The 23,049-nt window shown below is 43.2% G+C and overlaps 1 protein-coding gene across 4 annotated transcripts in view; it reads left to right on the forward strand.

Moving 5' to 3' along the window:
• The window catches only part of LOC120317890 (mothers against decapentaplegic homolog 2), a 67,442-nt gene that overhangs the window by 5,287 nt on the left and 39,106 nt on the right, over positions 1 to 23,049 (forward strand). For 3 of the 4 annotated variants that reach the window (XM_039364880.1, XM_039364884.1, XM_039364882.1), the window contains exon 2: positions 16,062 to 16,343. In XM_039364880.1, coding sequence (XP_039220814.1) covers positions 16,108 to 16,343 — 236 coding nt within the window. In that variant the 5' untranslated portion in view covers positions 16,062 to 16,107. Of the gene's footprint in view, positions 1 to 260; positions 482 to 16,061; positions 16,344 to 23,049 lie in introns of those variants that run through there. The other variant, XM_039364881.1, reaches the window with a different exon arrangement.

Consider the following 23,049-nt stretch of genomic DNA (forward strand, 5'->3'; position numbering starts at 1 on the left):
TAATTGATAGCAGGTATGTGAAACTTGAGCTAGCAAATTAGTAACTCTTTTTGGTAGTTTTAACTTTTTGCAGGTTTTATGGTCTGGAAATGAGGCGGTCAGGTCTCGTTTTCTTGTGTAGGTTTGCAAAATCTTTCTTATACCAGCTAAGACAGGGCTCTTCAAACTTGGCCCTTTTATGACTTGTGGACTTCAACTTGTGCCTGGCTGAGGAATTCTGGGAGTTGAAGTCCACAAGTCATAAAAGGGCCAAGTTTGAAGAGCCCTGAGCTAAGAATTCAAGAACACCGCCAGTTTTGTATTCTGAAAGGTAGAAGAGTTTTTATTTTATTTTTACAGCCTACTGTATGCATCTTTAAAATAGCCACATTTTGTGCTTGATCTTGCAGAAATCCTGTTAAAAGAGATTGCTCATTCTTACATCGCGTAAAGGGAATTGAAACTCTAGTTGACTTGCCCAAGGCCACCTATTGCTAATCTGGTAATTGAGTCTACATTTGAATGTGTCATATTTACTTGTGTATATTAAAACTGAGGCAGTCGTTAACATTTTAGCACACTAACAGCTACAGTTTGAAAAGTGCAATATCTGGGTTTTAAGACGCTGCTTTTTTCATCTATAGATGAAGACTGATTTGGATTCCTGACTGCAGAACTATTTGTGCTAAATATTTCTCTGCCATCTAGTAAGACCATTCATAGTGTGAAGAAGTGGGTTGAGCAGAATTGGAATTGAAACACAGTCCTCGAATTACGACAGTGGAGCCCAAAATTTACGTTACTAAATGAGAAATTGGTTAAGTGAGCTTTGCCCCATCTTACCACTTTTCTTGTCACATTTTTGTTAACGGACTCATTGCAGTTGTTAACTGAGTAACATGGTTGTTAAATACATGTGGTTTCCCCATTGTCAGAAGGTCGCAAAAAGGATCACATGATCCCAGGACACTGTAGCTGTCATAAATGTGAGTTATCAAGCATCCGAATATAAGTCACGTGATCCTGGGGATGCTGCAACGGTCAAAAGGGTGAAAACGATCACAAGTCACGTTTTTCCGTCCGTTGTACCTTTGAATGGCCACTGAATGAACTGTTGTAAGTTCTACATTATTTTGGTAATGTGAAGGGTAGATTACTACTACTAGAAGTAACACACTAGTATTATTGGTGGTACGTTTTCTCCCAGTTTGAGGACGTTGAGAATGAGGATGACTCTGGCACACATACTTCTTTATAGGTCAATGGTCTTCCTGATTTAGGAGATGATGATGATGATGATGATGACATAAAGTTGGAAGGGACCTTGGAGGTCATCTAGTCCAACCCCCTGCTCAGGCAGGAAACCCTATACCATTTCAGACAAATGGCTGTCCAGTCTCTTCTTGAAGACTTCCAGTGTTGGAGCATCCACCGCTTCTGGAGGCAGGTTGTTCCACTGGTTAACAGTCAGGAAGTTTCTCCTTAATTCTAGGTTGCTTCTCTCCTTGGTTAGTTTCCATCTGTTGCTTCTTGTCCTGCCTTCGGGCGCTTTGGAGAATAGCTTGACTCCCTCTTCTTTGGGGCAGCCCCTGAGATACTGGAAGGCTGCTATCCTGTCCCCCCTCGTCCTTCTCTTCATTAAACTAGGCATACCCAATTCCAGCAACCGTTCCTTACATGTTTTATCCTCCAGTCCCCTGATCATCTTTGTTGCTCTTCTCTGTATTTCTAGAGTCTCAACATCTTTTTTACATCTTGGTGACCAAAACTGGATGCCGTATTCCAAGTGTGGCCTTACCAAGGCCTTGTGAAGTGGTATTAACCCTTCACCTGATCTTGATTCTATCCCTCTGTTAATGCAGCCCAGCACTGTGTTGGCCTTTTTGGGCAGCTACAGCACACTGCTGGCTCATATTTAGGTGATTGTCACTAGGACTCCGAGGTCCCTCTCACAGTTGCTACTATTGAGCAAGATACTCGAGTTGACGCTGATAGGAGCCTTAGCCCAGAATGAAAACTTATCCAATCTCAGACATCCTGGTGCCCAGCCTGGACACAGCCAAGTTGAGAGAGAGAGAGAGAGAGAGAGAGAGAGAGAGAGAGAGAGACCCTGACTGAGTCTCTCTCAAGATTGTAGGGAGACTTAAAATTCTGTCAGAGAGGAACAAGGTCGAAGACAGAATTTGAAAAAAAGGGGGGGTGGGGAGAGAATCACAAGGACCAAAAAATTAAAGCTAGGAGGTAAGAGGGAGGAGAGACACACTGAGAAAAAAAGAAAAAAGAAAATGGAGAAGAGGTTATTAGGAAAAGCTTGTGCAGAAATAGACAATGCTTCAGTTAAAGGAGAGAGAAGATGAGGAAGACAAAGAGATCAATTGGTTGAGACTATGAGGACAGGGCTTTTCAATCTTTTCACCCATTGTACCACTTTTAGGATACGGCAACATCCGAGGACCACCCGTCGCCTAGCAAGGTGTCAAAAACTTGACCAAAAAAAGAAAAGAAAAAAGTGATAAAGTACAGGTAGTCCTCGACTTACAACAGTTCGCGTAGTGACTGTTGGAAGTTATAATGGCACTGAAAAAAGTGCCCCCCAAGCCACAGCCGAGCAAGACACCTGCCTGCCCGCCCGGCGGCACTCTTCCTCCTGTCCGAGGTTTTCATTGCTGTGAGCATTTCTGTTGAGGATTGGCGGCGGGGGTGGGGGTGTTTGGTTTTTATTCCCCCCCCCCGTCTGCTGGGTGGCTGCAGCAGGTTTTGGTCCCTTCCCGTGACCCTGGGACACTGACCGTCATAAATATGAATCAATTGCCAAGCACCTGAATGTAAATCACAAGACCCTGGAGAGGCTGCAACATTCCAGCTGATCGGTGCTTCTGGGCTCAGCAGAAGCACCAGGATCAGTGCTGAGCTCCAGCTGGAGCCTGGTGCTGATCCTGGCGCTTCCGTTGAGCCCTGACAGCCCTGCAGCTCCAGCCGTCTCTCGTTCAGGCTTGTGTGATACTGCCACTGGTTCAGTTCATTCCCCTCCCTCCCACTTTTGTAGGATGGCCGTGTACCACCTGCCAGATGCCAATGTACCACAGGTGGTACCCGTACCACTGGTTGAAAAGCCCTGTATTAGGGTAAGTGTGTGGCCAAGATTAGGATGTTCTAATTTGGGGGCAAGGAGGAGAAAATAGAGCAGATGTATCTCACAGTTCGTTTTACAATTTTGTTTCTTGCCTTAGCGGCAGGAAAACCTACTACGAGCTTTGGCAGATGTTGCGAAAAATATAGGCTGTTTGCATCTGCGAGTAGGGTAGGCAAAAGACACAAGGCTCCATGAGGCTCTTGATTGCTTTTCGAATGTCGATGCTCAGTGGAAGGAAATTAAAATTAGCTCCAGCAATAAAATAACCCCCTTTCTCCACTGGCTTTTTAGCAGCCAGAATATAAGGTGTGCATTGGTAATTCAGAAAGATCGTCAAGAGCCATCGGTATTAGTAAGCCTGGATAACTCTTCTCTTTTTTTTAAAGTGTTGACGTTGGCTGCAATTACCCTTGGCTGGCAGTGAATTCCACAGTCTTACGACGTGTTGTATGAATAAGTGTTTCCTTCTCTCCCTGCATTTAATTTCGGCAGCTGATCTTTGCGGCTCTAACTTCGAGAAATAGAAGATAACTCTTCCTATTATCTAAGCCAGTGGTTCTCAACCTTTTTAATGCCACGACCCCCAACCGGTCGTAAGTCGAGGACTACTCAACTGGTCGTAAGTCGAGGACTACTCAACTGGTGCAGCCCCGTTTGCAGAATGGGACTTTGGGTGGGCTCAGCAGGGCAGAGACAGCCTGGACAATTCCTATTGGCTTTTGAAAGCCAATAGAATTAGACTCTATTCAAGAGAGTCTATTCTATTGGCTTTCCAAAGCCAATAGAATAAAAGGGAGTAGCACAGCTAAGGCAAAGGGGGGAAAAAAGGCGGACTGCGTTGTTTGGCGACTCCCGTGAAATGGTCGTTCGACCCCAAATGGGGTCCCGACCCACAGGTTGAGAACCACTGATCTAAGCTATGTGTGAATTGATGCATCAGTATGTTTTTCCCTTGCTCTCCTTTTGCTCTGAGTAGCTCTGGTTACTACTCCAGCTGCCCGATTATTTGGTGGCCTCCCCCCTTTTTTGCATCTTTTTCAGTTTCTATCATAACCGGTGCCCTGAGCTGTATACAATATTCCAAGTGTGTTCTTGCCGTGGATGTGTATAAAGACATGACTGTATTGGCAGTTGGGTCTTCAAGTGTGGAATTTGACTTTTTGCAGCTTTTTGCACACCGGGTTGATAACTTTCATTAAGCTATATACATCATGGCTCTTAACGTTGCTTTCCTCCAACATCGATAATTTTACATACGAATATTGAAATACATTTGCCTTGTAAAGTTCATTTATCTGGTCTGAAGTTCTTCACATTCCCTTTGGAAATGTCAGTAAGCATGCTTCCTCACTACTCAAACCTAACTCCAGGGTTGTTACATACAAGCTTGAACTCTTATCAGCTCCAACACTGATCCTTGGAGAAAACCATTTTGCCTATCTATTCTTTTTCTTCTTGTGCCTTATCCCTTATCGGACGTTGGCGATCATGTTGGCGATCCTGTTTTTATCAGCAGCCGCACGAAAAAGTGCTGCTGAGTTTTGTCCCAACCAGTCCCTTAGATTTTGAAGCCATGATGTTCTTCTTCTGCCTGCCCATCTATTAGGATGGCTTATTTGTTCCTGTTCTCTGCCTTCTGTTTTTAATTAATTGCCAATTCGTGAAATTACTGGTCCTCGTGACCCGTGGCAACTGAAATTTGTTCAGGAGCCTTGGATGAATGAACTTTTCAAGGACCTTTTTTTTAAAAAAAAAAAAAAATGGAAGTATGTAATATTTATTGGACCATGTTTTGTCCTAATGGTCACTGATGCTTTTAGGTAAATCTTCAAGATGAGCAAGGTTAAGATTTATCTTTCTCTTCAAGATGAGCAAGGTTAAGATTTATCTTTCTCTCATTGATTCTTTTGATAGATAGATAGATATCGATCGATCTTTGGTTATTTGGGTTTTCTCCCACGTAAAATTGGAAGTGTCTTGGCGACGTTTCAACGAAGTCTTATTCGTCATCTTCAGGCTGGTGCTTTCGGCTTCGTGCTTCTAGAAGCATGAAGCCGAAAGCACCAGCCTGAAGATGACGAATGAGACTTGGTCGAAATGTCGCCAAGACACTTCCAATTTTACGTGGGAGAAAACCCGAATAACCAAAGACCTACATACAAACACCCGCAAAAACCTCAGAAAACATACATACATACATATATATATAAAGGTACTTTTTTCTTGGTGTTTGCTTATTTTCTTTTTGATCTCTCTTCAACCCTTTCTTAGGCGACGGGGTGACTTTTCTTCAACTGAGTGATCTCTTTTTAAACATCAGGGCCACAGTTCCCATTTTCCAGTCTCAAAGACAGCTACAGCTTAGTCCTCGACTTATCAGCAGTTCGTTTAGTGACCACTCAAACTGACAACGGCACTGAATAAGTGACTTGTGACCGTTTTTTAAAATAAGGTTTTATTGAATTTTATAAGGTTGGGGGAAGGATGGGGTCAGTATAAGGGTTAAGGTTCGGGATGGGAATCAGGGTTGGGATTGGGACAGGGATGGGAACAACAATGGGGTCGCCCCCCCATTAACATTTTCAAGCTTTAGCAAACAGACTATTGTCCGGGTACATATGTCCAATAACACTAAGTAATATAATAGTAAATGGCTACAATGAATATGATAAACGATAATCATCAACAGTATCAGTTAGTCAATACGTATCATTCATCTTACTAGTATATATTCACGATAACATATCACATTCATTTCTCACTAGTTCATTTTCCTAACCATTGGCAAAAATTACCCCATGTTTTGTGATAAACTGAATCTTCTTTCTCTTTAATCTCTAAAGTTAACCTATCCACTTCTGCACATTCTAAACTTTTCTTAATTAGAAGCTCTTCAGGTGGTAAATTTTCATTTTTCCAGTTTTGGGCAAATCATAGAACATAGAATAACAGAGTTGGAAGAGACTTTGAAGGTCTTCTAGTCCAACCCCCTGCTCAGACAAGAAACCCTACACCATTTCATATAAATGGTTATCCAGTCTCACCTCCGGTGATGGAGAACCCACAACCTTTGAAGACAATCCACTGGTTGATTGCTCTCATCATTAGTAAAATTCTCCTTAGTTCTAGGTTGCTCTTTGGTTAGTTTCCATCCATTGTTTCTTATCTTGCCTTTGGTGCTTTGGAAAATAGTTGGACCCCTTTGTCTTTGTAGGAGCCCCTCAAATATTGCTGCTACCATGTCTCCACCAATCCTTCTTTTCATTAGACTAGGCGTACCCAATTCCTGTAACCGTTCTTCATATGTTTTAGCTTCACCACCACCCCCCCAATCACTCTTGTTGCTCTTCTCTGCACTCTTTCCAGAGTTTCAACATCATAATCCTAATCACTTCAAAAAATGGGCTCATTGCTCTAAATATTTGTCTTTAAAATTTGCAAAACAATTTCATTCTGACCTGGGAGAAACTGCTATTCTCGCTGCTGTCGATACTTGCAATATTAAATATTCATTCTCCTTCTCATACTTGGCTCCTAGCTAGTATCCCCAGCAGACACAATTCTGGCTTAAATTCTGTCCGTATTTTAGTCATCTTCTCCAGCCACGTGTGACCATTTTTCACAGGTATGGCCTTTTGCAGCATCTCCGCGATTGGGCGATCCAAATTCAAAAGGTTCCCGCTTAACGACCTTTGCCACGTCCCAAAGTCACGCGGTTCCTTTCTGCCAAGTCAGTGGGGAAGCCCGATTCACTTAACGACCAGCTGACTATCTTATCCTCTGCAGCGATTCACTTAACAACAGAAACTTTGGCCTCAGTTGCGATCGTTAAGGCGAGGACTGCCTGCGCTGTCGTTAAAGGGAAGATAGGCAATTTTTTAATTTAATTTTTTTTTTTTTTTTGGGCAAGCTCAACTATTTCATACGAGAAGTTCATCAAGGTGTTATCCAGACCTGGGTTTGATTTGTTCTTAGTTTGCCTTAGATAGAACTTCACCTAACATTACCTGCTTTTTCCTAAGTTCCTCTGAAAGTCTTCTTGGAAAGGGCTTTTTGTATGCCCGGTATTTATTTATTTATGAGACTTATATACCGCTTTAAGTGCAAGCACTCTCTAACTAAGCGGTGTACACCAGTAAGCAATGTATATCTATATTTACATTGCCCCCAACAATCTGGGTCCTCATTTTACCTACCCCGGAAGGATGGAAGGCTGAGTCAACCTTGAGCCGGTGAGATTTGAACCGCTGACCTGCTGAACACAGTCAGCTAAAGTGGCCTGCAGTACTGCACTCTAACTGCTGCGCCACCTCGGCTCATCTGTCCTACATCGTCAGGAGCGAGGAAGACAAATTATTTAAGTTTCTCTGCTATTTTTCCATCTTTGTTGTTGTTGTTAGTTGCGAAGTCGTGTCCGACCCATCGCAACCCCATAGACGATGTTCCTCCAGGCCTTCCTGTCCTCTACCATCTTCTGGAGTCCATTGAAGCTCACGCCTCCTGCTTCAGGGACTCCATATAGCCACCTCCTTCTCTGTCGTCCCCTTCTTCTCTTGGCCTCCATCTTTCCCAGAATCAGGCTCTTCTCCAGGGAGTCCTTCCTTCTCATTAGGTGGCCAAAGGACTTGAGTTTCAGCTTCAGGATCTGGCCTTCTAAAGAGCAGTCAGGGTTGATCTCCTCTAGGACTGACCGGTTGGATCGCATCGCAGTCCAGGGGACTCGCAGGAGTCTTCTCCAGCACCAGAGTTCAAAGGCCTCAACAGATAGATAGATAGATAGATAGATAGATAGATAGATAGATAGATAGATAGATAGATAGATAGATAGATAGTTGTTGTGAAGTCATGTCCGACCCATGGTGACCCCATGGACAACGTTACTCCAGGCCTTCCTGTCCTCTACCATCTTCTGGAATCAATCTAAGCTCACGCCTCCTGCTTCAGGGACTCCATCCAGCCACCTCCTTCTCTGTCGTCCCCTTCTTCTCTTGCCCTCCATCTTTCCCAGCATCAGGCTCTTCTCAGGGAGTCCTTCCTTCTCATTAGGTGGCCAAAGGACTTGAGTTTCCACTTCAGGATCTGGCCTTCTAAAGAGCAGTCAGGGTTGATCTCCTCCAGGACTGACCGGTTGGATCACCTTGCAGTCCAGGGGACTTGCAGGAGTCTTCTCCAGCACCAGAGTTCAAAGGCCTCCATTCTTTGGCGCTCGGCCTTTCTTATGGTCCAGCTTTCACAGCCATACATTGCAACTGTGAAAACCATGGCAGTAAATTGGATTAACTTTGATTTAGGACACCCAAAGAAGTAGCGCTGCCTCAACTGTTGGCAGCTCCTGGTTGACTTTATTGCTCGGGTGCTAAACAAACTGGGAGGTTTTCAAGGAATATATCAGGGCTGTAGGGGCAGGTGTGCTAAATTGAATAAAACCTCCCGGCACGTAGTAATGGGATGAAGTAAAATTACCCAAGAGTTAAGCTTGGTTCAAAGGAGATCTTAACCTTAATCTTGTAAGAAAATACAACTTCATTCAGCACCTAATTACCTAAGCCGTTTGTCACGGTTGACGACAGTGCTAATTTAAAGTCATTTTTAAAGGATTAGGGTGCGTTTTTTTTGGGTTAAGAGTTATAGCTCGCTTTTTGTTCAGCCTCTCAGGGTGGCATATGCAGTGCCTCTCTTCCCAGTCTCCCCCTCAGTAACACCTATAAGAAGGCTGGGCTTAGAAAGAACGTGAACTTCCTTGGTGGTGAATGAATTCTTGGTATGTTTTCAGGGTCCGTCAACATCTGAACCGCCGTCTCACATTGCTTCACTCTGGAATGGAATGGAATGGAATGGAACGGAATGGAACGGAATAGAACAGAATAGAACAGAATAGAATAAAAAATATAGAATAGAATAGAATAGAATAGAATAGAAAAAATGTAATGAATGGAATGGAATAGAATAGAATAGAATAGAAAATATGGAATGGAATGGAATAGAATGGAATGGAATAGAATGGAATGGAATATAAAATATGGAATAGAATAGAATAGAATAGAAAAAATGTAATGGAATGGAATAGAATAGAAAATATGGAATGGAATGGAATAGAAAATATGGAATGGAATGGAATGGAATAGAATAGAATAGAAAATATGGAATGGAATGCAATAGGATAGAATAGAATAGAAGAAAGAATAGAATAGAATAGAATAGAATAGAGTAGAGTAGAGTAGAGTAGAGTAGAGCTGGAAGGGGTCTTGGAGGTCTTCTAGTCAGCCCACCGCTCAAGCAGGAGAATCTACACCATCTTGGACAGTCTAGTCTCTTCTTAAAAACCTCCAGTGTTGGAGCATTCACCGCTTCTGGAGACAGGTTATTCCACTGGTTAATTGTTCTCACTGTCAGGAAGTTTCTCCTTAGTTCCAGGTTGCTTCTCTCCTTGATTAGTTTCCATCAGTTGCTTCTTGTCCTTCCCTCTGGTGCTTTGGAGAATAGCTTGACTCCCTCTTCTTTGGGGCAGCTCCTGAGATATTGGAAGACTGCTATCATGTCCCCCCTCATCCTTCTTTTCCCTAGAACTAGACATACCCAATTCCAGCAACCGTTCCTTATACGTTTTAGCCTCCAGTCCCCTAATCCTCTTTGTTGCTCTTCTCTGCACTCTTTCTAGAGTCTCAACATCTTTTTTACATCGAGGTGACCAAAACTGGATGCCGTATTCCAAGTGTGGCCTTACCAAGGCCTTGTAAAGTGGTATTAACCCTTCACCTGATCTTGATTCTCTCCCTCTGTTAATGCAGCCTAGCATTGTGTTGGCCTTTTTGGCAACTGCAGCACACGGTTGGACTCAGAGATCCCTCTCACAGTTGCTACTATTGAGTCAGGTACCGCCTATACTATACCTGTGTATTTGGTTTTTCTTGCCTAAATGCAGAACCTTATATGTTGCACTGTCAGCATACCGTATTACTATCTCAAAATCTACATCCATTTGCCAATCCTAACGTATTTCTGAAAAATAACGAGTCTCGACTTGCATATTCATAAATGATCCTTGATCTGGAGAGTAACAATGGACTCGGCTTATAGTAGAAGAACAGTTGCTTGTTCTCTGTAGTTTTGACAACTGTATGTACAGTTTTAAGAATTTTCAGAGGTAGTTTTCAGATGACTTTGCATTCATGGGCAAATTTGTAATTGGAAGCACGAAGAGCTTAACTTGCCCAGTGAGCTACAAATACTGCTTTCTAAAAGTTATACGTTGCTCTTTCAATAGTATTTAACTACCCCTTTTGTAAAGTTGCAAAGTAATACTAAACTTAATTTGTTAGAATATCGAAGCATTAAAAATGTATGTATAGTCCTCGACCTTAAAACTGTAATGGCCCAAATTTTCTGTTGTTAAGGGAGACCTTGGTTAGATGAGTTTTGCCCCATTTTATGACTTGCGTTGCCAGAGTTGCTAAGTGAATCACGGCAATTGTTAAGTTAGTAACAAGGTTGTGAAGTGAACCTGGCTTCCCCATTCTGATTTTGCTTCTCAGAAAGTTGCAAAAGGGGATCACATGACCCAGGATTCTGTGACAGTCATAAATATGAACCAGTTGCCAAATGTTCGAATTTTGATCACGTTTTATATACATACGCATACATATACACAAAACAACAACAACAATAATAATAATGAAAAGTTTGGAAGGGACCTTTGAGGTCATCTAGTCCAAACTCCTGCTCAGGTAGGAAACCCTACACCATTTCGGACAAATGGCTGTCCGGTCTCTTCTTAAAAACTTCCAGTGTTGGAGCATTCACAGCTTCTGGAGGCAGGTGGTTCCACTGGTTAATTGTTCTCACTATCAGGAAGTTTCTCCTTAGTTCCAGGTTGCTTCTCTCCTAGATTAGTTTCCATCCGTTGCTTCTTGTCCTGCCTTCAGGCGCTTTGGAGAATAGCTTGACTCCCTCTTCTTTGGGGCAGCCCCTGAGATATTGGAACATGGCTATCATGTCACCCTTTAGTCCTCCTCTTCATTAATAATAATAATAAAGTTGGAAGGAACCTTGGAGGTCATCTAGTCCAACCCCCTGCTCAGGCAGGAAAGCCTACACCATTTTGGACAAATGGTGGCTGTCCAGTCTCTTCTTAAAAACTTCCAGTGTTGGAGCTTTCACCGCTTCTGGAGGCAGGTCGTTCCACTGGTTCTCACTGTCAGGAAGTTTCTCCTTAGTTCTAGGTTGCTTCTCTCCTTGGTTAGTTTCCATCCATTGCTTCTTGTCCTCCCTTCAGGTGCTTTGGAGAATAGCTTGACTGCCTCTTCTTTGGGCAGCCCCTGAGATCCTGGAAGACTGTTTCCATTTCTCCCCTTGTCCTTCTCTTCATTAAACTAGACATACCCAATTCCAGCAACATATATACATATACGTGTGTACACACACACACACACACACACACACACACACACACACACACACGGTTGTTCATGTTGAGGACAGTGCCTTCCTTAGACCTGAAGAACTAAACCATGCTTTAAGGCCAGCCCTGAAGTATTTCCGTAGTATTTGCTTTATTCTCCTCCTCCTCCGGTGAATTTCAACGGGTGGCATGTTGCACAACTTGGGGAGTTGTTGCCAAAAGCCTTATCGTGCAATTCTCAGAAATAGAGCAAAGTGGGAAATGACCAGCCCATTCCAACAGCTGGTTAGTTTTGACTTAAGAGGAAATGCCTAAAATATGAGGGGACTGGTGAAAAAGAAACTTTAAAAAACCCAAGATGTTCTCAGCTCTTCATGCTGCCTGGAAGCTGTTTAAAATCTAAAATAATTGTGACTGCAGCATCATGTATTTTACAGCCTAAGAAGGGGTCAGCCAAGCCATTGATTTAATAATAATAGTAAAGTTGAAAGGGTCCTTGGAGATCATCTAGTCCAACCCCCTGCTCAGGCAGGAAACCCTATACCATTTCAGACAAATGGCTGTCCAGTCTCTTCTTAAAAACTTCCAGTGATGGAGCATTTACTGCTTCTGGAGGCAAGGAGTTCCATTGATTAATTGTTCTTACTGTCAGGAAGTTTCTCCTTAGTTCTAGGTTGCTTCTCTCCTTGATGAGTTTCCATCCATTGCTTCTTGTCCTGCCTTCAGGCACTTTGGAGAATAGCTTGACTCCCTCTTTTTTGGGGCAGCCTCTGAAATATTGCAGCACTGCTATCCTGTCCCCCCTCGTCCTTCTCTTCATTAAACTAGATATCCCCAATTCCAGCCACCGTTCTTTATGTTTTAGCCTCCAGTCCCCTGATCCTCTTTGTTGCTCTTCTCTGTACTCTTTCTAGAGTCTCAACATCTTTTTTACATCGTGATGCCCAATTCCATGTGTGGCCTTACCAAGGCCTTGTAAAGTGATATTAATAGGATTTGACTAAATGGAGTCCTCAACAAGCACAATTGGGACCAGAATCCCTCTTGCTAAGCAAGGAGATTGTTAAATGATCCGTGTATTAGGAATACAAGCACATTGTAGCTCATTTATTGTATTGCATTATTGTAGGTTTTTTAATCTATCAAATTTATATGGCTGCCTGTCACATGGATGTGACTCTGGGGGCAGGGGGCATGGAATAGGAACAACTAAAAAAAATGTTAAAACAGAAATGTAACTAAAACCCTGGGGGTACACCTTCAAGATCAAAATCAGACCTTAAATCATTTCAATCTATTAAACAAAATTCAAATTTCATCCAATTAATTGTCATAACTAATAACATCCATGTTATCAAACAAACAAATCATCTTATTAGATTAACTCAACATTACATAATAATTTTCTTACAAGATTGTGAGTTAGAAGCAAGAGAAAAAGGGGTGATTAATGGAATATATATTAAATTGATTATGAATGTGTGTGGGTTTTTTTAGGACGATAGGTTTACTTGTAAGAAAAATTACTGTACTTTCGTTCCATTCCATTCCATATATTCTATTCCATTTCATATATTTCTATTATACTATACTCCACTCCTTTATTCTAGTCTTGTCTAGTTAGTCTATTTCATATTTTCTATTCTATTCCATTCCATTCCATTCCTTCATTCTAGTCTAGTCTAGTTAGTGTATTCCATATTTTCTATTCTATTCCATTTTCTATTCCATTTTCTATTCCATTTTCTATTCCATTCCATTCCATTCTATTCTTGGCATTATTGTAGGTATTAATGCCACGGTTTTCCTTGCCATTCTTTGAAATGGCATTCGAACTTGTGAATAATTTTCCAACATACATAAGACATTTGTTGAAAACAGTTCATGTAGACATACATATATGCCTTGACAAATGCCTGGGTTAATCCCTGCAGTTTTCTCAACATTATTTTCAGAAACAGTTTGCTACTGCTTTCTTACCAGGGCTGAGAGACGGTGCATGAGTCATTGTCACCCCGGCTGATTGTAGGAACTTTTGGCTGAACTGAACTTTGGAGAATGTGAAGGATTCCTTTGCTAAGCTGAAGTCTGGATCCCCAAATCCTAAATAGGGGCACAGTTTTGCTTATCTTTCGCAAAAAGATTCTTGCTTGTTCTGTACGATATTGTGAATCTTAGAGGATTGCATTTTTCTGTGTATATAATAGACATGTCAGTTTACTCACTTTCCATTCCTTCTCTCCATTCTTCCCTTTCACTAATTATTCCCAGCCATTGGTCCTGGTTGTGATTATTTTACTTGATGTACGATGGAACATAGCGACGGTAGGACAAATGGTTGAATGCAATCCTTCTTCTGACTGAAATTCTAAGACATCTTGACACGATCAAAATAATTAGATTGTCTAAAAATCGTGGTTTATGCCTACGCAAGAATGCACGTGTGCAATTTTTCCCCTATTACAGTAAAAATGTGAGTTAAATATTGAATAATTTGAGAGTTCCCTGGAAGCCCGTCCTAGGGATTCATTTCATCTGAAGAGGCTTCTCTGCATATATTGCCTATGTGCAGAGATTTGGGCATCCAGTAGTTCTTCTGACTGCTGGAATTGCAGGAGAAGAATATGAAATACACTCACCTTTATAGGTTGGATTTTGATGACGAGCCATATGAATATTTAACTTTGTGGAAGGATTCTATTTTAAAAATATACGGTCGCTGTGTTGAATTATAATCCAAAATTGTGGAACGTGACCATTTTTGAGAAACTTTGGATCTGTCAGGTTTTACGAATAGCAAAATAATTATACTGGAAAATTGAAAAAGTAATATTTCTAGATATTAAAGATGGGATTCAAGAAACATTGATTGATTTCCCCCCCCCCACTAATCAAAACGTGATGCAATGTTTTCCCTTTTGTATAGATTTCAATTCACATTATTAGGATTGACAGTTATATATGTACCATACATCAAAATGCTACGCTTTAAACAATTATGTACATTTATTTCGTTGTAATATTCTATGCATTGCATCTAGTATTGCAAGTGATACATTAAAATTCCAATATTTTAGGATAGAAAATGCACTGATCACCTGTAAGTATCTGTAAACAGAGGATTGAACTGTGGGGGTCCTTGGTGCTCTCCGAGCTTGGTTTTTTTTCTTGCAGACATTTTATTACCCAACTTGGTAACATCATCAGTACTAGAAGGGAACAGGATGTGCTCTCTGAGAATTGATAAAGATAGATTTCTGATATCAAGCAAAGAAGGCATCTTATAACCGAATAGTAGCCTATTTAGCTTGTCTTAACCTTTAACTACTCAGCCTGGATAACTCCTAAAGATGCAGACCAGCTCTCTGAATTTTTTTTTTTTTTTTTTAGCCAAAATAGCTGATGCTCGAAAATTCTAGGAGTTGAAATGTGCACATCTTCAGGGCAGCAAATTTGCAGAAGCCTAGTCTAGCGAGAACCAGGAAGCTGTAGCGGTCAACAAATACAGAGTCCTAGATTTTAATGCACCCTCATCTTTGGAAGCCAGCAGAGTGACTTTGGTCCAGATGCTTTCGGTCTAGTCTATTTATTACATGGAAACAAATTAGATTTGTCTGAAATGGTATAGGGTTTCCTGCCTGAGCAGGGGTTGGACTAGATGACCTCCAAGGTACCTTCCAACTTTATTATTATTATTATTATTGATGATGATGATGATGATGATCCTCATCATCATCATTGCACAGTCAGCCAGATGTTCAGACTGGATTTGGCATTTTGTCTACCTATCGAGTCCTTACCCAGGACCTGGGATAGGCAGATGTGGATGTTTGATGGTATTACAGATATCGTCGCAGGATGGAAGCAGTTCCTAATAAGGCCGCCTTTTGCAATTGACTAATAGCGAATTTGTCAATGCCAATGGTGTTCAAGTGGTGCTCCAGTTGTTTTGGGATTGCACCCAAGGAGCCTATGACTATTGGTACTACCCTTGCTTGCTTTTGCCACAGTCTTTCTATTTCTATTTGTAGGTCTTTGTATTTTGTGATCTTCTCCAGTTCTTTCTCGTCTATTATGCTGTCTTCAGGCACTGCCACCTCCACTATCCAGACTTTTTTGTCTTTCTTATCGACAATTGTTAAGTCCGGGATGTTATGTTGCAGGCGCTTGTCTGTTTGAATTCTGAAGTCCCAGAGCAGTTTAACTTTATCATTTTCTATGACTTTCTCTATTTTATGATCCCACCAGTTCTTGCTTGCAGGCAAATGATATTTCTTGCAGATCTTCCAATGCACCATTGCTGCCACTTTGTCATGTCGCTGCTTGTAGTCAGTCTGTGCAATCTTCTTGCAGCAGCTTATGATGATGATGATGACGATTATTATTATTATTATTATTATTATTATTATTATTATATCTTATAGTTAGAAATAAGCACCTATCAAAGAACAGTATTAGTGTGGGAGGTCTCCATTTTGTCTGGATAAAATGGAAGAATAGGGAATTCTTTTATTTAAACCTTCTAACGGCTTTCTTTCCCCCCCTCCCTAGGTCGTGAAAGGCAGCTGAATTGTGTTAGGCGTCCTCTAGCTGGGCCATGTCATCTATATTGCCTTTTACCCCGCCGGTTGTGAAGAGATTGTTAGGGTGGAAGAAGTCTGCCAGTGGTTCAGGAGGAGCCGGTGGAGGCGAGCAGAATGGACAGGAAGAAAAATGGTGTGAAAAAGCAGTGAAAAGTTTGGTCAAGAAGCTCAAGAAGACGGGTCAATTGGACGAGCTTGAAAAAGCCATCACTACCCAAAACTGCAATACAAAATGTGTTACAATACCAAGGTAAGCACTTTCCAAAGCAAAAAAAAAAAAAAAAGGGCTGTAATTTAATTAAGTACACAGCAAGGGTGCAATCTTGTTTTCCTTTTTACTTCCCCATTTTGGTTATGGCAGTACCTATTTACTAGGGCATGTTGGCTGTTCAGCCAGCTAGCCATATTTAATTGTCATCCCCCCCTTTGCAACAATCACTTCAGTGTCGTAAGCTGCAGATTTACGATAAGAATTTGTCTCAGTGGTCAATACTGGTTCTGGAGGATGTCATACTTTTCTTCTTACTTAAGTATCGAGAACATCTGGATATATTCCCCCCTCCCCCCAAGTGGGTTTAAAATGACAAGCAGGGAAGCAGTACATAGGATGAATGGGGAAGTATTGCCAGAAGAGAATATGGATTCATTTATTATTATTTTTTTTAAAAGTGGAGTTTTTCTTTTGGATCATTATGCACCGGGATCTGATTCTGTGTGTCCTGGCCTTCTTAAAAAAAAAAATAGTATATACAGTGATGAAATACCCAAATGAAAACCAAAAGATCTAATATGAATAATTATTTATAAAGCATAAATAATAGTCTTAGGAACATATGAGTATGGTGGAAAGCTTAAATGAAAGGGAATATGGTGGTGGTGTTAGTTGCGAAGTTATGTCTGACCCATCGCGACCCCATGGACCACGTTCCTCCAGGCCTTCCTGTCCTCCATCTTCTGGAGGCCATTTAAGCTCACGCCTCCTGCTTCAGTGACTCCATCCAGCCACCTCATTCTCTGTCGTCCCCTTCTTCTCTTGCCCTCCATCTTTCCCAGCATCAGGCTCTTCTCCAGTGAGTCTTTCCTTCTCATTAGGTGGCCAAAGTCCTTGAGTTTCAACTTCAGGATCTGGCCTTCTAAAGGTTGATCTCCTCCAGGACTGACCAATTGGATCGCCTTGCAGTCCGGGGGACTCGCAGGAGTCTTCTCCAGCTCCAGAGTTCAAAGGCCTCCATTCTTTGGCGCTTGGCCTTTCTTAGGGTCCAACTTTCACAGCCATACATTGCAACTGGTATGGTAAACATGCATTATTCTGCATACCCTTTTGCTGAAAATCCTAACGTCATGCGTGTTACAAATTCTGGAGAGTACTCAGGTCCAGCTCCTTTGAAAGATACTTTATCAAACAAAGCTAGGTGAAGGGTAGATACAACCATCATACTTAAAGGTGTATGTATTCAACAACAACACGGATGTACTGATTCTGGTCTGGAGGCTGTTTGGACCAGAATGGAATGGAATAGGAGGGCCTTGGCATAGGTTCAGCTGGGCAAAGAGGCAGTTGCTCTCTTTGGAAAGACCTTCAAACAATTTACTCATGCCTTGGTCACTTAGTGACCGGGTTATAGTGATCGTCAAAGGCGGCCCCACGTAGACCTCACCCGGAAGCCGTTGCTGATTCAAAATGCAGTGGCCCAGCCCGGATTAAAGATGTGTCCTTGCTCAAGTCTTAACACTACTGATAGAGTAAGTGTGATAGAATCTGAACGAGGAGGTGGATCCCCAGGAGGGGGGGAAGGCGTTCCCGAGGAGTAAAAGACGACTCTAGCCCAGATACCATGGGTGTGAGAGAAAGAGGGTGAAGACAGTCCCTCTCTAATAGTTCCCAGAGTGTATTGTAGATGCAGATAGTAGAGTCCTCCGCACGGCAAAATATTGACTATAAATGTCTGTAGAACAATAAGGCAGGGCTTTTCAGCCAGTGGTACGGGTACCACCTGTGGTACATCAGCACCTGGCAGGTGGTACGCGACTATCCTAGAAAAGGGGTAGCTGGGGAGAGGAATGGGCTGAACCGGGGGCAGCACCGCACAAGCCTGAGCGAGAGACAGCTGGAGCTGCAGGGCTGTCAGGGCTCAGCGGAAGCGCCAGGATCAATGCCGCTTTCCAGCTGATCGGCGCTTCTTCGGGGCTGTTAGGGCTCAGTGGAAGAGCCAGGATCAGCGCCAGGATCCAGCTGGAGCTCAGCGCTGATCCTGGTGGTTCTGCTGAGCCCTGAAGAAGCACCAATCAGCTGGAAAGCAGCACCAATCCTGGCACTTCTGCTGAGCGCAGAAGAAGCGCCGATCAGCTGGAATGTTGCAGCCTCTCCAGGGTCTTGTGATTTACATTCAGATGCTTGGCAACCGATTCATATTTATGACGGTCACAGTGTCCCAGGGTCATGGGAAGGGACCAAAACCTGCTGCAACCACCCAGCAGACGGGGGGGGGGAATAAAAACCAAACACCCCCCCCCCACACCCACTGCCAATCCTGAACAGAAATGCTCACAACAATGAAAACCTTGGACAGGAGGAAGAGCACCGCCGGGCGGGCAGGCAGGTGTCTTGCTCGGCTGTGGCTTGGGGGGCACTTTTTTCAATGCCATTGTAACTTTGAACAGTCACTAAGCGAACTGTTGTAAGTCGAGGACTACCTGTACGTCATCACTTTTTCCCCTTTTTTTTTTTTTTTTTTGGTCATCATGTTTTTGACACCTTGCTAGGCGACTGGTGGTCCTCGGATGTTGCCGTATCGTAAAAGTGGCACAATGGGTGAAAAGGTTGAAAAGCCCTGCAGTAAGGAATTCAGCTTGGATGAATTGTTGGTTGCCAGTTGGCTTCTGAGTATAATTCAAGCTGCCAGTCATTACTTTATAAATCCCTGTTTGACAGGCCTTCTTTGTCACAGCCTCTTCCTCCTCCTCCTCCTCCTCCTCCTCCTCCTCCTCCTCCTGCTGCTGCTGCTGCTGCTGAGCCCCCCTCCATTCTGGTAATATTACTTAATTCAGTGTTATCTCAACCTTGACCATTTTAAGGCATGTGGACTTCAACTCCCAGAATTCCACAGCCAGCGTTGCTGGCTGTGGAATTCTGGGAGTTGAAGTCCACATGCCTTAAAATGCTCAAGGTTGAGAAAACACTGATTAATTGGATCATGAAACATCTGCAAGAAAACAACCAAGATCAGAAAGCACCAAAGACTGCAGGAGCAGAAAATCCAGGGATATAATTTGGTGCCCTCTTTTTTTTTTGTAGGGTTCCAGCAAGCTCTTAAAACTGGGTTTTGGTCCCTGGCCTCGGGGGTTAACGTGTTCCGAAACCCATTTGGGTGGGGGACTGTGTTTTGCCTTTTTTGTTTGTTTTGTTTTGTTTGCTTTGTACCATCTTGAGATTGTTTTCGTACTCTAGGGCCGTCAGGGTGGTTTTAAGTTTTATTGGTTTGGGGGGATTTTATTGGCCCGCTCCACCGTTGGAACCGGGTAGCGATGGTAAATTGAAATAAACACATACATGCCTATGTAAATATATGTGTCGATGTGTTTATTTCAATTTGCTGTAGACCTCCCCCCCCCCCTAGCTCCATTTGATTCTGGAGAGCAAACCATGCAAGTCATAACGGAGAAGGCCCCGCTTGAGTTGCATGCAGTTCCCTAAGTGTTGCGTATTACAGCAGAGAAGCAACGGGTTTTATTTTATAATTTGTGCTATTTTAAGGTCACTGGCAGCAGCCTTTCCTGCAGAAAGCATGCTGTATATCCTCTAGGTCAGGGGTTCTCCACCTGTGGGTCGGGACCCCATTTGGGGTCGAACGACTATTTCATGGGGGTCGCCAAACAAGGCTGTCCGCCATTTTTTCCCCCTTTTCTTTGGCCACGCCCCTGGCACCCGGTGATGTATAAGTGGTTGGGGGTCACCACAACATGGGGAACTGTATTATGGGGTCGCGGTATTAGAAAGATTGAGAACCACTGCTCTATTGGCTTTTGAAAGCCAATAGAATAGACTCCTTTGAATAGAGTCTAATTCCATTAGCTTTCAAAAGCCAATAGGAGTTGTCCAGGCTGTCTCTGCCCTGCTGAGCCCACCAAAAGTCCTATTCTGCAAACGGTGCTGCACCCGTTGAGTAGTCCTCCACTTACGACCGGTTGAGTAGTCCTCCACTTACGACCGGTTGGGGGTTGCGGCATTAAAAAGGTTGAGAACCATTGCTCTAGGTCAGGGGTAGGCAACCTTGGCTCTTTTATGACTCATGGACTTCAACTCCCAGAATTCCTCAGCACCAATCAGCTGGAATGTTGCAGCCTCTCCAGGGTCTTGTGATTTACATTCAGAGGCTTGGCAACCGATTCATATTTATGACGGTCACAGTGTCCCAGGGTCATGTGAAGGGACCAAAACCTGCTGCAACCACCCAGCAGACAGAAGGGAATAAAAACCAAACACCCCCCATCCCACCCCCACTGCCAATCCTCAACAGAAATGCTGACAACCATGAAAACCTCGGACAGGAGGAAGAATGCGGCCGGGCAGGCAGGCAGGTGTCTTGCTCGGCTGTGGCTTGGGGGGGGGGGCACTTTTTTCAGTGCCATTGTAACTTTGAACAGTCACTAAGCAAACTGTTGTAAGTCAAGGACTACCTGTATTTTATCACTTTTTTCTTTTTTCTTTTGGTCATCAAGTTTTTGACACCTTACTAGGCGACTGGTGCTACTTGGATGTTGCCATATTCTAAAAGTGGTACAATGGGTGAAAAGGTTGAAAAGCCCTGGTCTAGTCCCTGGGACACTGTGACCGTCATAAATATGAATCGGTTGCCAAGCATCTGAATGTAAATCACAAGATCCTGGGGATGCTGCAACTTTCTAGCTGATCGGCGCTTCTTCTGAGCTCAGCAGAAACACCAGGATCAGCGCCGAGCTCCAGCTGGAGCCTGGTGCTGATCCTGGCGCTTCCATTGAGCCCTGACAGCCCAGAAACGCCGATCAGCTGGAAAGTGGCACTGATCCTGGTGCTTCTGCCGAGCCTTGACAGCCCTGCAGCTCCAGCCATCTCTCGCTCAGGCTTGTGTGGTGCTGCCCCCGGTTCAGCTCATTCCTCTCCCCCGCTACCACTTTTCTAGGATGGCCGCGTACCACCTGCCAGGTGCCAATGTACCACAGGTGGTACCCATACCACTGGTTGAAAAGCCCTGGTCTACACCATTTCAGACAAATGGCTGTCCAGTCTCTTCTTAAAAACTTCCAGCGTTGGAGCCTTCATAGCTTCTGGAGGCAGGTTGTTCCGCTGGTTAATTGTTCTCATTGTCAGGAAGTTTCTCCTTAGTTCCAGGTTGCTTCTCTCCTTGATTAGTTTCCACCCGTAGCTTCTTGTCCTGCCTTCAGGTGCTTTGGAGAATAGCTTGACTCCCTCTTCTTTGGGGCAGCCCCTGACATACTGGAAGGCTGCTATCCTGTCCCCCCTCGTCCTTCTCTTCATTAAACTAGACATAACCAATTCCAGCAACCGTCCCTTATATGTTTTAGCCTCCAGTCCCCTGATCATCTTTGTTGCTCTTCTCAGCTCTCTTTCTAGAGTCTCAGCATCTTTTTTACATCGTGGTGACCAAAACTGGATGCCGTATTCCAAGTGTGGCCTTACCAAGGCCTTGTAAAGCGGTATTAATACTATTCACTCTAGCTGTCCCTACCCTAGGTAACTTATCACCCCAGATTTTCCCTTTGATCCTTGGATTCGGTATCCTTCAGAGTGAAGGGATTCTGACAAAAGGGATTTATGATGACTGTTTTGAGTCCTACTCCACAACAAAATGCTATACATTCTTATGCATGTGGATACTTTTTCTTTTCTAATGGGAACCCTCAGATCCTTTTCGGATTGTTGCCCCCCCCCCAGAAGCTTAAGTACCTCGTAGTACTCATAACTTACTTCAGGTTAAAAGAAGTACAGGTACGTCCATGCTTGAAGTGACTACTCATCCCACCTCCAAGTCATAACTTGCCTGTGATACCAGTTTTACTTTACATCTTCTCAGAACATTGGGTGTAGCTAAACATGATTGAGGCCACAGTTTCCCCATTATTGATTTATTTATCGGCTTTTTATTCAGGAGCTCAGGATGGGATATGTAATGCTCCCTTCTATATTTTCCTCTACAATACTTCCTTCCTTCCTTCCTTCCTTCCTTCCTTCCTTCCTTCCTTCCTTCCTTCCTTCCTTTTTTCCTTCCTTCCTTTTTTCCTTCCTTCCTTCCTTCCTTCCTTCCTTCCTTCCTTCCTTCCTTCCTTCCTTCCTTCCTTCCTTCCTTCCTTCCTTCCTTCCTTCCTTCCTTCTTTTCTCTTTCTTTCTTTCTTTCTTTCTTTCTTTCTTTCTTCCTTCCTTCCTTCCTTCCTTCCTTCCTTCCTTCCTTCCTTCCTTCCTTCTTTCCTTTCTTCTCCCCTCTCTCTCTTCTTTCCTCCCTCCCTCTCCTTCCTTCCTTCCTTCCTTCCTTCCTTCCTTCCTTCCTTCCTTCCTTCCTTCCTTCCTTCCTTCCTTCTCTCTGTCTCCCTTCCTTCCTTCCTTCCTTCCTTCCTTTCTTCTTCTTTGACCGTCCATCTCAGCCAAGTGACTCTGAGCAGCTTACAATTCTAAAACTATAAAATGGCTAAAACAATTTAAATCAATAAAATCAATAAACAATCCAGGAAGAAAGAGGAAGAGTTACTAGTTCAAAGTCATTCACCGATCTCCCATCTTAAGCCAGACTACAATCTTGATACCAAGTAGTCAGCAGTGGCAGGCAAGTCTCCCAAACTGTAAGAGAGAATTTTACTTCCAGCATTATTTCTGACCAGCAGCATAAACCTGAACATATTTGGGAGCCCAGTCTGCCTCTGAGGATGTTGGCATCATCAAGAATGCCAAGGCCATTATCAGCTAT

Source organism: Crotalus tigris, unplaced genomic scaffold (genome assembly GCF_016545835.1).
Source record: "Crotalus tigris isolate CLP2741 ecotype Arizona unplaced genomic scaffold, ASM1654583v1 scf7180000019922.184401, whole genome shotgun sequence".
In the NCBI taxonomy this organism is placed as follows: Eukaryota; Metazoa; Chordata; class Lepidosauria; order Squamata; family Viperidae; genus Crotalus; species Crotalus tigris.